Source organism: Hyaloscypha bicolor (assembly GCF_002865645.1).
Source record: "Hyaloscypha bicolor E unplaced genomic scaffold K444scaffold_118, whole genome shotgun sequence".
Classification (NCBI taxonomy): domain Eukaryota; kingdom Fungi; phylum Ascomycota; class Leotiomycetes; order Helotiales; family Hyaloscyphaceae; genus Hyaloscypha; species Hyaloscypha bicolor.
Window position 1 is genome coordinate 1,168,933 of NW_020194620.1, and position 14,617 is coordinate 1,183,549.

General features: G+C 47.6%; 8 protein-coding genes across 8 annotated transcripts; 5 read left to right on the forward strand and 3 right to left on the reverse strand.

Annotated features, from left to right (window-relative positions):
* Positions 1-866: 866 nt before the first annotated feature.
* On the reverse strand, positions 867-1,830 carry K444DRAFT_62029 (uncharacterized protein). The gene is made up of 2 exons (XM_024881678.1): positions 1,501-1,830; positions 867-1,445 (listed from the first exon to the last, which is right to left on the reverse strand). The coding sequence occupies exons 1-2, from the start codon at positions 1,590-1,592 to the stop codon at positions 989-991; spliced, it is 549 nt and encodes a 182-aa protein (XP_024733279.1). The 5' UTR covers positions 1,593-1,830; the 3' UTR covers positions 867-988.
* On the reverse strand, positions 1,431-2,505 carry K444DRAFT_62023 (uncharacterized protein). The gene is made up of 3 exons (XM_024881658.1): positions 2,251-2,505; positions 1,501-2,179; positions 1,431-1,445 (listed from the first exon to the last, which is right to left on the reverse strand). The coding sequence occupies exons 1-2, from the start codon at positions 2,315-2,317 to the stop codon at positions 1,662-1,664; spliced, it is 585 nt and encodes a 194-aa protein (XP_024733280.1). The 5' UTR covers positions 2,318-2,505; the 3' UTR covers positions 1,431-1,445; positions 1,501-1,661.
* A 1,648-nt stretch (positions 2,506-4,153) lies between these two features.
* On the forward strand, positions 4,154-4,777 carry K444DRAFT_632795 (uncharacterized protein; the record flags this gene model as incomplete). The annotated part of the gene is made up of 1 exon (XM_024883520.1): positions 4,154-4,777. The coding sequence occupies one exon, from the start codon at positions 4,154-4,156 to the stop codon at positions 4,775-4,777; it is 624 nt and encodes a 207-aa protein (XP_024733281.1).
* A 218-nt stretch (positions 4,778-4,995) lies between these two features.
* Positions 4,996-6,416, reverse strand: K444DRAFT_535607 (PLP-dependent transferase; the record flags this gene model as incomplete). Its single annotated transcript, XM_024875303.1, has 5 exons — positions 4,996-5,060; positions 5,109-5,598; positions 5,649-6,061; positions 6,113-6,246; positions 6,298-6,416. 5 exons carry the CDS (start codon positions 6,414-6,416, stop codon positions 4,996-4,998), a joined length of 1,221 nt encoding a protein of 406 aa, XP_024733282.1.
* Positions 6,417-7,074: 658 nt separating this feature from the next.
* On the forward strand, positions 7,075-9,067 carry K444DRAFT_536292 (uncharacterized protein; the record flags this gene model as incomplete). Its single annotated transcript, XM_024875363.1, has 2 exons — positions 7,075-7,147; positions 7,218-9,067. The coding sequence occupies 2 exons, from the start codon at positions 7,075-7,077 to the stop codon at positions 9,065-9,067; spliced, it is 1,923 nt and encodes a 640-aa protein (XP_024733283.1).
* A 549-nt stretch (positions 9,068-9,616) lies between these two features.
* Positions 9,617-10,400, forward strand: K444DRAFT_62111 (uncharacterized protein). The gene is made up of 3 exons (XM_024881829.1): positions 9,617-9,730; positions 9,853-9,956; positions 10,036-10,400. The coding sequence occupies exons 2-3, from the start codon at positions 9,860-9,862 to the stop codon at positions 10,254-10,256; spliced, it is 318 nt and encodes a 105-aa protein (XP_024733284.1). The 5' UTR covers positions 9,617-9,730; positions 9,853-9,859; the 3' UTR covers positions 10,257-10,400.
* Positions 9,938-10,836, forward strand: K444DRAFT_616207 (uncharacterized protein). Its single transcript, XM_024880881.1, has 2 exons — positions 9,938-9,956; positions 10,018-10,836. Exon 2 carries the CDS (start codon positions 10,348-10,350, stop codon positions 10,564-10,566), a length of 219 nt encoding a protein of 72 aa, XP_024733285.1. The 5' UTR covers positions 9,938-9,956; positions 10,018-10,347; the 3' UTR covers positions 10,567-10,836.
* A 499-nt stretch (positions 10,837-11,335) lies between these two features.
* Positions 11,336-13,160, forward strand: K444DRAFT_535630 (cytochrome P450 alkane hydroxylase-like protein; the record flags this gene model as incomplete). The annotated part of the gene is made up of 3 exons (XM_024875305.1): positions 11,336-11,534; positions 11,614-11,688; positions 11,845-13,160. 3 exons carry the CDS (start codon positions 11,336-11,338, stop codon positions 13,158-13,160), a joined length of 1,590 nt encoding a protein of 529 aa, XP_024733286.1.
* Between the last annotated feature and the right edge of the window lie 1,457 nt (positions 13,161-14,617).

The following is a 14,617-nucleotide window of genomic DNA, read 5'->3' on the forward strand; positions in this document are numbered from 1 at the left end:
TTAGGAGATAAGCGAAGGCAGGGGTTGGCAATGCAACTAACTATAGAGAGGTTAGTGCCGCATAAAATGTGGGTCAAAAATAAAAATCACGAGAGTGCTACAGTAGCCTACGGCTCGCACGAAGCCTTCGAACTATTAGAAAAAGTATAGGGATTAAACAGTTCTAGTAAAAAAAAACCTAAAAAAAACCCCCCTCCAAAATATCGAGGTAATAAAAGATCAAAATCACGTGATATATATATGTACATCCATATTATATAATTAGCTAAAAGACTGGTACTGGGCTGCATCTAATAGCTATATATTTAAGGCGTAGGAGGAGTTAAAGAGAGAAGTAAACGACTATAGAATATCAGCCTAGTAGGCGAAGTTTCTTAACATCGGATGATCCGAGAGCAAGCACGTGTAAGTAAACGTTGACAGGGGGTGAATCAAAACTTCAACCGAATCCGGACTAGGCCTTTTTTTTTTGGCCCTGAAAAGTTTCCGGTAAGCTTTTCTTTAGTAACCTTTTTCTCTTAGCAAGCTAAGAGGTACAAAATCACCGAGAGTTTGGACCGAAACCGATCCCAAACCTTACTGTATAATCAATCAACTTCCATGTAAGTTATTTGCCGTGGGTGTCGAAAATGATATGTAACGCTCACGTTGCCTAGTGATAGAAGCAAGCTTCGTTCGTTCGGTAGGGGGGTCTTAGGTAGGGATTCGAGTAAGTCCAGCGGATGTCACCTAGTGATATCCTGAAGTATTGCGCAATTACAAGTATATGAATACTATTTGAGTTGAGCACCGGGTCTTTGGGATCGACAAGAAGGGTAATTTCATCGGGGAAGATCTCTTTAGAGATAAATTGATCAGCTACAGTAACATTCGAAACCGGCTTCTTCCCAAATACTATCTTCTTAAAAAAGTCAGGCCCACACGCTCTAACTAACTTTAATTCTTGCACCGCACTCTGCCATTCTCAGAGGGACTCCCTGAGGCCATTCTAAAGGCTGTACACGAGCTGCAACAAAACCATAGTTTGAGCAACATTGCCACAAAATGAAAGCATTCCACTCCAAGTAGTTGGAGCATACAAGTACAACGGAATAGAAATAATTGTACATAAAATACTCGTGCAGGCGAGTATCCAAGCCAAGACGCGAGGAAGATTAACAAGACGTCCCGAGAAAAGTGTCGGCCAGATGAGAGTGCCAATTCCGAGAAGCTGCATGGCTGAGCTGGACAACAGTTGGTAGAAGTTGCCGTCATTGTAGGAACCAACTTGAACGGGCGTGTGTGACCAAGCTATTCCGGCTGGGATGCAAGACAGGAGACAGATTGCTGGGACTGCGAAGGAGAGGGCTGCGTTGAGGTTGTTGGAGCGAGGATATGCGTTCACGGCGTTGTGAGGTGGTTTGCTCAAGTCATTTTTTGTTTCCTTCTTTCCATCACCGAGTTCCCTGTGTGCATGTTAGGCAGGCATTTTATGCTTCAAGAAATTTTCAGGGTACTCACCACCACTCTGCTTTGTTTTCATCTATAAGAGGTCGGGCTTCCATCCCCGTTTCTGTACACGCGTTTCGAATGTTGACTTGCAGTGCTATCATCTTCTTTTTCAACGCCTCTAGAAGTGTTGGTGTGAGTTCACCTAGTTCGGCTGCATGTTTGATGCGATTTCAAAGAGTCCAACAATATGTTATCACTGCTTCTAGCTTCTGCTTTTCCTCGCTGGATTGTCTCGTAAGTGCTCCTATGTAAGTTTGAAAAGAATCAATTTTCCTATCATCCAATGTATCTGGGACCTCCACGTCTGACGCAGTCAAGGCGTATTTGCGTTGCCCCTCCGCGGTTGCGTATAGGATCGTCCGCAGTTGAATCAACTGGGCATAATACTGACTGGTTCTGAGATCACACAAGATCTCAGTGATTGCCGTTTTAGTCAAATCCTTAAGCCGATCTTGATGTTTGTCAACGCATCTAGCTTCATAGACATTATCGTCCATCCAAACCATGCCCTCAATGGCGCGATTCGTAAGCCTTAGGAAGCGATTAAAAAGCCCCACAGTAATATGATCTTTGCGAGATGCAGTCTCGAATGTACCCAGCGTCCATGCATCGAATACATGAAGAGTACATGCAATGCTGCGCAGTGCTTGATTATTCATGGGTTGTTCATCTTCAACATCCCCCGAAGCTAGAAAACTCCAGGTAAATAAACAAGCTGACCAAATTCATTGTTGCTTATTTCGAGGAGTTCACACTTACTCAGATGTCCCAGCCCATCTGGTCTCCGCTTCGAACGATTCTTAAGTCCAGATTGAGGGGTCACCATCTCAATTTGGACAGACGACTATTCGGTATTGTCGTTTAGAGGTAAATCAAAGATGTCAACAGTTTCTGGTCGTGCTGCGATTGCAAAATTCAGCCTCAGCCTGCTCAAATTGCCGCTCAGCAAAACCTCTCAGTAAGGCAGTGTGTTGCCCTTGATAACGCAATGTCAAAGCAGTAAAGTTTTCGTCGCTAGCTTAAGATGGTTTGCCAAAGATTAGAGATTAGGCAAGCCTGAAACCTCACGAAATGTCAAGAGAAGAAATCAGGTGAGGATGCATGCCCACGAGACGAGGTGCGAGGCATGACGATAGGCTGAATGAAGTGGCGTTGGGCTGGTGGGCTGTGTTCTGCCTCACAAATACTGTACCCTTCCCCCCCTAAATGTTAGCTAGCGCGTATGTTTTGGGTATAGGTACGGGTAGGAATCCAGGGTGTTTAGCCGTGAGGAAGTGCCTTTTAAGCTGGCTGAGAGCCACTGCTAGGGCAGAAAGTCTTCTTGAACCTTCTACGCCCACCCTTTCTTTGATATACAGACCACTCTTTGCCCTATGTAAAGGGTTGACCAGGTGCTCTAACCACTCAGAAATCGTGCTTTGTCGAGAACTGGGGCAGTGGAGGCCGCTAGCAAACATTTAGGGGGGAGAGTAACTATTACATTGCAGCAATTCGGGGAAAACTAAAACAACCCCCCCCCCCCCTCCCCCACCCGGGTGTCGATTAGGGGTGTCGATTGGGAGCAGACTAGCAACTAACCCAAAGTAGAGGCGCTCGGACAGGCACACCAAAACTCTGGCTTTTTCTTTATTTTAATTTAATACTTGTTTTATTTCCTTATAGCGCTAATTAAAGGCCATTTAAATTTGAACGTTTTATAAAATTCAGATTAATAATAGCTTTTTAAATTAAAGAAGTCAAAAGTTTTATATTTTATAGCATAAAGGTAAGCTTAAGAAAGCCTAGAAATTTAGCGAAATAGCCCCTAAAATCAGATATAAGAGCCCCATAAGCCCATAATTTATAGGGCCTTATAGGGCTCAAAAACTAAAACTTAATTAATTAGTATATAAACTCCATAAAATTAAAATACTATTTTAAGGAATCTTTTTATTATAAGTTGGAACGCACGTGATTATAATACAAGGGTTATAATATACTGGCTTAGACGTATATTAAAAAATCTAATTTCAGATTTTTAAAGAGCTCAGGTAGCCAATTAAACACCCCTGCCCTAATCGACACCCCCTGGGGAGGGGGGGGTCGTTTTAGTTTTTCCCGCATTTCTTCGTCATAACAATCAATTCCTTGTTAACACAACTTCAACATGTACTCCCGCGATAAAACCGTCAACGCCGTCGTTTTAGTTTTCCCCTAAAATCCTGCCCTAGGCGAGGCACGAATTCGGGTCGGGTTCACGGCTTTTCCCCAGATCTACTGGTAAAGCGGGGTATAGGGACTACCTTGAGTATTATTAGGTAGGCGAAGGTTAATAACCTACTTCTTAAATTTCATCTTCACCAACCTGCTAATCGAATGGATTGCGCCTCCTGAGCCAATTGTTTGCACCCCCTCGCAACCCGGCACTCGTTATCAGCGTATCACAAACCTGGGGCTGTGCGACAGCCATAGAAAGCAGTAATCACATCTGATATCATATGTTCCGCAGATGCCGTCTCAGATACCGGCGACGAACTGATACAGGTCAACTGGCCACTTCCGTGCAACACAAAACCCCAAATACATCTTCAGAACTCATTCTACAAGAAACAACTCGGCGTTCGAGTAAGGAACTCAAGGCCAAGAATACCAAGCACAAACAAGCATTCCCCACACCCTCAAAATGCCAGCCAAGACCGTCCACCAACAACTCCTCCTCCCCTATCGCGACGAAAATAACATCACCATCCGCTACGTCGCGGCACCAGGTTATCGTCCATCACACTCCGCACTGGCCTCATCCACAGGGTACGACTCCGACTTCGAGCCCCTCATCGCTTCCGAAGACCTCGACGAAGATGACCTCATGCACTTCACAGCCACCGGGCGTCCAGTGCCGCAATTCAAGGGCAGCGCGCTCGCGAGCCTAGGCGGACACATGTATACAGCCCCGCAGCTGCTGCCGAAACGATATACAGACGATTCGATCATACCAGCGATCATTACGGGCGTGATACCTTCGGAGAACAAGAGTAAGGATAAAGCGGAGGGGTCGAAGAAAAGGGGGATATTGGGGAAGCTGAAGGGCAAGAAGGAGAAGGAGGGAGCTGGCAAGAGCGAGAATGGCGTCTTGAAAGTGGTGTTTATGCCGCGGCGGGAGTACCAGAAGTTCTTTGCGAGAGATTTGAAGGGGAATTATATTGGGAGTGAGCCGTTTCGAAGATGGAAAGAGGAGGAGCTGGAGGAGCTTTATGGGAGGTATAGGCCGAAGAAGTTGGAGAGGAGGGGGTTTATGGGTCCGGTTTAAATTGGCTTTGGGGGCGGAGTTTGTATTTCGGATTGGAGTTGAGATTGGGTACATGCTGGGAAAGGCTTTCCGATATATACCCTTGGTTTCGCTCTTTATGCTAGCAATGTAATGATGCTCATGACCACACTACACTCGCTATGCATGTACTTTACCTGACAGAGGGCAATGCTGAGCCTAGTGTCGTCCCCTCTCTGGTAACTGTCTCGCTCGAAAGACTAGTACTTCTGTGCCTTTCCAAGTACTTGATCAAAATACCCAACCAGCTGCTTAACCTCATCCACTAAATCAAATCAGCACTCAACCATACCCTCAGATATTCTCAACTTACATGTATTATAATGCACCATGCTCACCCTAACCACCCCATCCTTCCCTAACCCCAACACCTCCTCCACCAACCGATTACTATAGAACGCACCCCAGCGAATCCCCATCTCCCCCTTACTGATCTCATCCACCTTCTCCACAATATCTCGACTCTTCTTCCCCTCGACCACAAAACTAATCGTGCTTACCCTTTTCTTAGTATCCGGGTCCTTCTCGCCGCAAATCGTTACATCTGGTCTTGCGTTCAGGTAGGTGAGTAAGGTGCTTTGTAAGTCGAACTCATGTTTCTCAATTGCAGCCCAAGAGGCAGAGGGATCGGGACCGAAGTAGGAGATGACAGAGGGGATAGAGGCCGTGAGTTCGTAGCAGCTGCCTGCCAACCCCAATTTATCTTCTAGCGTGGATGAGGGGTTGAAGTGGTGGCCTAGGGACTGGGCTTGCTTGAGAGCATTTGGGGACGCGTAGAGCATTGAGATGTGTGGGCCGTAGACCTGGAATATTAGTAAGAAAAGCGGAGATTAGGAGAGAGATGGGGAATTACTTTATACCACGAAAAACAATACAGGTCTACACCAAGCTCCGTCACATCAACCTGACGATGCGGCGCGTACGCTACAGCATCTACGCAAAGCAACGCACCAGGAACACTATGCACCGCCTCGGCAATAGCCTTGATATCATGAATCGTGCCCAGGATATTAGAAGCGTGTGTACACGTGACCAGTACCGTCTTCGATGAGAGGAGGTCTTTGAGGTCGGATGCTTCGAGTTTTGGGTTGATCTTGGTTTTAGGGAGCCACCATTTTATGGTCAGATTTTGGTGGGAGGCCAGGGACACCCAGGAGGCGATGTTGGCTTCATGATCAATTTTTGAGACGATCACTTCGGAGCCTGCGGGGAAGGATAGCGCCCAGGAGAGGTTGCGGAAGAGTTGGGTGGTTGAGGAGCCAAGTACTGGGATCTGAGTAAGTAAATTTCCTAAACAAGAAGGAATCTTAGTCGTACCAATGTTTTCTTCAGAAGCATTGATGTACTTGGCTGCAGCTGCATATCCCGCCGAGTATAGAGAAGTGGACTTCTTGCCTACAGCGTAAGTTGCTCCTAATTGGACATTGGTCTTGGAGAGGTAATTGGTGACACTGCCAGGTTTTTAATTCTGACATTTTGATACAGCTGGTTGGAGTACTTACGATTCAATGACTGTCCCAAGTGTTTGACTTCCGCCTGCGTTATCGAAGAAGACTTGGGGTTGGTTCAAAGCAGGGAACTTGCTTCTTGCCGTAGAGATATCGAAATTGGAGGAACTCATGATTACTCTGGGTTCACTTGGACGTTGGCAATTGTGAACTTAAGGTTGAAAACGAAAGGTATACAGTTATATGTGATTGTGGAGAAGGCACTCTTTTACCCCATTCTCAATTCTGCCGGGTGGTTACTAGTGTGGCAGCTCCCCGCCAATCGACATCGACATCGACGCCTCTCAGCCCGGAACTGCTCCGTATTGTGAACGCTAGATGGAAAGCAGAAACGTACAAGTATTGAACACCGCAGATTTGGGGAGCCTTTGCTTTTGGCGATTGGGACACTGGAGAGATTTCACCTCCCAGAACTGTGAAACTATCCTGTCGGCCGATTCAATAAAGACCAACTCGGCCAACATCTGCATGAATGGATACTCGCAAATAATCTTCAAGCTTTGAAGATCTTTGGCGTCCATAGGCAGCTCGCAGCGCTTACACGCATATCGCGCTGAAGAAGTCCTAACTCAGATTATGGTGTTTTCGAATCAGATGGGTGCCCCTTTTATGCCTGAATCCGCGGGCGCTTCAGCATCCATGCACCCAACATCTCGCTTGAGCGATTGGCGGTCAACGTCAGCCGATTTCTGCCAAAAAATCCATACAAATGGAATGATTTCCCTTTTCCTGAAAACTCTACCAATTCTTCATCAATTCCTCAAATTCAACATGAAACGCAAAGCAGATACCGAGGCCAACGGCCAGAATGGCAAAAGCATTCTTAAGAAGCGTGCAAAGACTAGTATGGTTCCAATTCTCAACTTTCCCCTCAGCCTTATCCGGGTCTAATTTTTTAATTTTTTTTTGGACAGTTGTCTCAGACGAAGAGATCCAGAAAAGCTTCCGAAACGGACTCTTTGACAAAGACGTGCTCGGAAAATACACCAAGGAATATGCAGATTCAGAACCCTACAAACACAGCGTTATCAACTCTCTAATCGACGACGATCTCCTCCGCACCGTCCGCAACGAAATCCGCGAAAACGTCCACTTCACACCGAAAGAGACCGATATCTACAAAATCCACCAATCTGGTGATCTTGCCAACCTCGATGGATTGGATGATGGAGCTTTGGAGAAGCTGCCGTCTTTGCTGAAGCTGCGGGATGCCATGTACTCTTCTGCGTTCAGAAACTACGTTTCTGCGATCACAGGCTCGGGGGAATTGAGCGGCAGGAAGACGGACATGGCTATCAATGTTTACATACCTGGTTGCCATCTGCTGTGCCATGACGACGTGATTGGAAGCCGGAGAGTCAGTTATATTCTGTACTTGACAGATCCAGATGTGCCCTGGAAGGAGGAGTGGGGCGGGGCATTGAGGTTGTTTCCCACAGAGACATTCGAAGATGAGAAGGGAGAAAAGACTGTTACGCCGAGCCCTGAGGTTTCCAAGGTCATTCCGCCTGCATGGAATCAACTGAGCTTCTTTGCCGTTCAGCCTGGCCAGAGCTTCCATGATGTCGAGGAGGTCTATCATGCAGAGACCAAGGAGCAATTAGAGAAGGACAGGGGAAGGATTCGGATGGCCATCAGTGGATGGTATCATATTCCTCAAATTGGCGAAGAGGGTTACGTCGAAGGAGAAGAAGAGAAATGGGGCACGAACAGTAGCCTACAACAATTACAAGGGAACCCGGATCGATACGATTTCCCCAAGTCGACCCCTGTTATTCTTGAATCACCAGTCGAGCCCCATATAGAGGAAGGATTGGACCCGGCGGAATGCGATTTCTTGATCAAGTATATGGCCCCGGGTTACTTGGTCCCTGATACGTTGGAGCAGGTAGCGGAGCAGTTTGTTGAGATATTCAGCGTGACTCTGGATGGACTTTTGTCAGATAAATTCTCGGCTCGAGTTCGGGAATACATCGAGGCTCAAGAGGCAAGCCTGGAGGCGGAGAGATCTTGGGATATTGCAAAACCTCCTCACAAACATCGGTTCTTGTATCGACACCCTTCGGAGACTCTAGACGAATCGAATCCGCTACATGAGCTCCTGGATGTCTTTCTACCCAGTGCGCAGTTCAGGAAATGGCTAGCCCTTGCGACGAAATGCACTCTGCAAAGCTATGAATTGTTGGGAAGGAGATTCCGTCGAGGACAGGACTATGCACTTGCGACTAGTCATGATGGTGAGCCAAGATTAGAGATCAGTCTTGGTTTGACGCCAACTCCGGGCTGGGGTGCTGAAGAGGCAGCCGAAAGTGAGGAAGATGACACTGACGAGGATGAATCGACGAATGGGACAAAAGAGAAAACCAACGGTAAATCAAAGACGAACGGGAAGCAAGAGGAAGAGGAGCCACAAGAAGACGATGTGGGAGGTCATGAAGTCTATATGGCAGGCGACGACGAAGAAGACAACGAAGATGCCGCTATCTACAAGACGTCCGATGCGGATGAGGACAATGTTCTATTCGCAATGCCGGCATCGTGGAATACTATGAGCATAGTCTTGCGAGATAGCGGGGCCTTGAAGTTTGTCAAGTACGTCAGCAGAAATGCTAAGGGGGACAGATGGGATGTTAGTGGGAGTTTTGGGGTGGTTCTTGATGAGGATGAAGGAGAGGGGGAGGAGGAGATGGTCACTTTGGAGGAGAGCAGCGATGATGAGGTGTTTAGGGGGTTTCCGGACTCTGAGGATAGCGATTCGGACTGAAAGATCAACTGTAGGGCGGCGTTCAGAACAATTGGACTACGGGACGCTGTAGGAGTTCCTCCTGGATGGGCCGAGATGTCAAAGTACAAGGTACGTCATATTGAGGCACCATCTCCGGAGAATGTACGGCAGCTCTCTTGAGCTATGGGTCAAATCTCAGTGTCATCGCTTTGAAGTCTTCACTGTCAGTATTCAAGTACGCATGACTGTATGACCCAAGCGTTTGGCATATCCACGGAATTTGGAGAGCTTATCCTGGAGGAGATCATAGAAGCAATAACGAGATAAACCCGGTTTTTTTCCAATTTTGTTGCAGATCTAGGATCGACTGTCAAAGTGACGATGATACCGTAATGAAACCCTGACAGGTTCGTTGCTCCACAGCTAGCGAGGCTGGGGTTTTTTACTTGAATTTGATTTATATTCATAAGTTAATTGGCTTGGAATTTCTATTTCGTGATTCAGGCACTATCCAGGGGTTTGTTGGACGGGATAAGCTTGAAAGGTGGGATTGAAGGCGTGGTCACGTGATATACGTATTCTTGACGTGCTCGAGATTGCAGGCAGCTACTGTCTTCGAAAGGCACAATATCAGGTTTAAGCAGAGCTTTTTATTCTTCGCCGAAAGAAATTGGGTCTTTGGGCTATCTTACAGGTACCCCGGTATCCTCATGACTCCTAAGATGACGGCCGCGGCTTTAGAACAAGCACTAAGATATTTGCACCGCATGGAACATTTTAGACTCCACAATAGCCACAGATCATTCTACTAACTCGGCATGCAGGAATCAGATGACTACTCCCATGGGCCAGCTCCCTTCACGTGAGAATGTAGTTTCAAGTCCTTACATTCAGCGAGATCCCCTTGCTCTAGCTTTATTTTCTTCCAGTATGCTTTGCATCTCCCAAAATCTCAATGGGTTCCTTTACTCGCAACTAAGAATCGGTAGGCTAATTAAACATCGAAGCAACTCGACAAGCGCTGAAAGACCTTGGACATGAGAGGGTGTATCATACTTACCCAATCATCTTTGATGAACCTGAGCATGGAGATATCTGGATCGAGGCATTCAAAGCGAAGTTTGAAGGCGGCCGGCGCTTTCAAGACTGGGACGTCTGCTTGGAAATTACACTATATAGAGCTCCCATATACTTTTTGGATGATATACTAGCGTCCACTAGGCCGTGACGAACGTCCCTTGTGCGATCTTCCGGAAAGAGCTCATTGAAGCATACCCCAATGCCAAAGTCACTCTCACCACTCGAGACTCCACAGAAGCATGGTACGAATCCTACACCGACGCCATCGACCACCTCACCCAAACCGCTTACCTCAACCCTCCGTGACTGTCCTTTTCCGTCTCTTCCTGCCATCACATGGTTTCGACCGCCTCATGAAATACCAAAACCTCTACATGCCTCGCGGCCGCTTCGAAACAGAAGGAAGGGAGTGGTATGAGCAATACAATGCTGCTATCAATGAAGGAAAACCAATTTGAAGCAAGGATGGGAGTCGTTGTGTGAGTTCTTGGGAAAAGAGATCCCGGAGAAATCATTTCCGAGGGTGTTTGAGACGAAGCAGTATCGACAGGCCACGCAGAAGATGCAAAAGATTAGGGGGAGGCGGGCGGTTCGAAGGGCGTCTGTGTTTGCTGCTACGGTTGCGGTGGTTGTGGGCATTGGTTGCAAGGTTGGACTGAACTTGATACTGTCGTAGTTTATTGCCAGGATGCAGCATTCTAGCTTTGCATGACATTCAAGAGGGGCTACATCATCAAATCCTAACGGAGTGAACTTCTTGAAAGATCGAGGGTCGATATACAAGGTCCTAATAGTAATTTGATTGATTGATAGGGGGCTTTAGCGAGTGCGGTCTTGTAGGCGGAAGTTCGGGCCAACAGGTGTCCCGGCTGACTCCAAGACGTGTCAGGCGCGCAGGGTTAAGCTCGAGAAAGCGGCGCGGCTTTCTCCCACCAACTCGCATATCTAACAATATACAAAATTATACATCCAAGCAAGTGCATTGTATGCCTAAGAAAGTATCAAAACGATCTTGCACGAATTTTAAGTCTGGTACGGGCCAAGTTGTTTTTCCGCCGCTCTTTATATGAATATTTGCATTCTCCGAAGTGTCAAAGCGGTTACCTCGCGCTCCATCCCCGTTTCGCATCAGGCTACACCCCGACTGCGTGTATCGCGGATATAAAACTGGCTTCCTCTCTCGACAACATTTATCACCTCTGATCTTGGAAGTCTCCACCAGCCATCATGGTCTACCTCTTCGTAAAGGAAATCCTTCTACTTCTCGCCGCCTGGGCCGTCTTCCTCCAGGTCAGGTTCTGGTACCGTTGGAGAGCCTTCGGGAAACGGAGTCGTCAGAATGGATGTGAGGAAGCGCCGGTTTTCCCAAATAAACTGCCTTGGGGTATTGAGAGGTTCGCCTTTCTCTTTAACCGGCAGTTAGCTAGTACGTTTCGTTCCGTTCTGAGATCGCCTCTTCCAGACAAGCAAGCTCTAGCATGGACCAGCAGCTAACGATGGCCCAGAGATGGACCTCCTTGAGGATATCATTCGAGCTCGCTACACAGAAATGCAATGCTCGACTTTTAGGGTGTTTAACGGTAAGATTATTTTCGTTGCCTGGGTGTTTCAAGATATCACAATGCCAAGGCTCTTCCCAGCTGGATCCTATGAACTGTTGTAAATCAAGATTTTTTTCATGGTGTTCCCCAAGTTGTGGCACAATTTCTGTAACCAAGTATACTGACTCTGCCCAGTGTTTAACAGCACCTTCGTCTCAACGGCAGAGCCCGAAAACGTCCAGACTATCCTGGCCCTCAAGTTCCAGGACTACGACCTCGGCCCAGTGCGGAGGGATGTCTTTCAAGAGGTGTTAGGCAAAGGCATTTTCACCACGGATGGTGAGGAGTGGGCTCACTTCCGCCAGCAACTCAGGCCTCAGTTCAGCCGCGACCAGATAAGCGATCTCGAGTCAACCGGTCGTCATGTACAGATCTTATTCAAGGCGTTGCCCGAGGAGGATGCTCACGGGTGGATCGTAGGAACGGACCTGATGCCTTACGTCTATCGATTTACTATGGATGTCAGCACCGAATTCCTCTTTGGGCATTCTGTCGATACCCAATCCAGAACACTTCATTCACAAGATTCGGGGAACACAGAGGAGATTCAGGAAGATTTAAAATTCACAGAAGCTATGAGCTACTCTCAAGAATATATCGGCTGGCGTTTGAGATTCGGTCCCTTGTACTGGCTTATCACATCCAGAAAGTACCAAAATGCCTGTCGGATAGTCCAACGATTCGCAGACCGGTTTGTCAATCTCGCCTTGAACCCGGATCACAAGCGGACCGTTCCAGAGCACGGCAAAAAGAGGAAGTACGTCCTCCTCGATGAGCTGGTGTCTGAGACACGAGATCCAACGGAACTTAGAAACCAGATACTGCATGTCATGCTCGCGGGAAGGGACACCACTGCAGCACTCTTGAACTTGAGTCTAATTGTGCTCTCCAAGCATCCAGAGGAATTCAACAAACTTCGCGAGGCTGTCGTCAGCCACTTCGGAACGGAGATTTCACCGACCAACGAGATTACATTCTCCTCCATCAAGGCGTGCAAGGCTATAAACAACTTCCTTTACGAGACACTGCGTCTCTATCCCCTGGTGGCAATCAACAGCAGACGAGCTCTGAGAGATACGACGCTCCCCACTGGCGGTGGTCCTGATAGAAAGCAGCCAATCGCTATCAGGAAAGGAGAGCAAGTTGGCTTCCCGGCTTATGTGATGCATCGACGACATGATATCTGGGGAGAAGATGCTGATGAGTTCCGGTCTGACCGATGGATAAACAGGAAGTTGGGGTGGGAGATGATTGCTTTTGGAGGTGGTCCGAGAGTTTGTCTGGGGCAACAGTTTGCTCTTAATGAAGTGAGTTTCGTGCTGGTGCGATTCTTGCAGCGTTATGATCGGATCGAGGCGGTGGATATGGTTAGCCCGTTGAAGAAGAAGTTGTCTGTGACCTTGGGGCCGGCTGAAGGGCAGAATATTAGGTTGCACAGGGCTGCTTCCTAATTTTGGAACGTGTCATTACTACTGAAATCATGTTTAGTTCATTTCTTTGCTAAAGTAGCCACCCTAGCTTCATTTTTTATGATAACAACGGAGCTTTCAAATGTTGCTTGCTAGTTGAATGCTTAGACAGAGAATGGCTCCGCCATACCCTACCCTCTTTTCATTATCATAACGGGCAATTAGAGCTTTCACTCCTCCTCAAAGCCGCTTTACGTCTTCTCCTCCAGTTACTCAAGATTTCTTGGCGCTCCTCTCCCTCATCTCTATATCTCCTCTCACCACCATCTTGGCCTTCCAAATCTCCTCCTCGTTCCCCATAAACATGATGCAGTAGTCGCCCGCACCTTCGAAACCAACGAAATATTTAGAGAACTCAAGTGCTTGGCCACAACACTCCGTAGCATTGGCTACTCTCACTGGGCTCCAAATATCAGTCCGACGATCATTCGACTTCAGTCGCAAGAACCAACGATCGAGCTTGTGCTTTGAATAAAGGTGGAGACCAAAGCGCTGGAAGGAAATTGATGGCTTCCTCTCTCCCGTCCATCTGCTTACACCAACGAGCTTGCGCCATCGCCCATTCTCCAAAGACTCAACTGCCTCTTCACCACTGTCGCCACTTTATGGCCCCCGAAGTTGCAAACCATCTGTTCATCGCCCACAGGAAGGTGTCGCACGGATTCATCAACGTTCCGGCCACATCATTCAGGGTGTATCGGCGTAGCATCGGCCACCCAGATTATCCCTCTAAGTCCATCACATCCAGGCCAGAAATGCCTATTTTGGAAGTAACGTAGCTTCACTCGAAATCCGTGAAAAATTCGCATCACTCGGGCTATTCTGCTATCTTAGGATCCACGGTCCGGGGCTGATGAAAAGATGTGACGGTACAGGTATACACCGCTGACCAAAGCAACGAGGACAGTTCTCTCCAAGATTAACGGCGATTCGTGGGATGGTGCTAGCGAGAAGAAAAGTGCAGAGTAAGCCCTCGCAAGTGTTGGGTCCAAAATGTACAATATCGGCAATTGGACTTTAGTAGACCTAAGGGGTGTCACCATAATTAAAGAGAGGGGTGTTTCATGTGGAAGTCATACCAGATTCGTCGTCTCTGTTGTCTGTGGACTCATTTCCGGAACCAGATCCCCAATCATTCCCAGAGCCTTCCTCGGATTCCCCCTCAAAATCATCGTCAGGATCCCGGGATGTATTTGTTCTATCCACCCTGTCCAAGAAACCTCAAGCCGTTCGTAAATCTCACGCCTTCAGCTCGAGCCTCGCGGCAAATCTGGAGCATCGTTCTAGGTAACGGGGGAGTTGGCATTGAGAGATTAAGATTGTTTCGGGAGAGGACATTGTCTCCGGAGAAAGTCATGAAACAGTCCGAAATAGGAAAAGGTTTCTCCCCCAACACCTACATGGAGGTCGGCGGCAGCGCCTGCATATATGCCCATCCT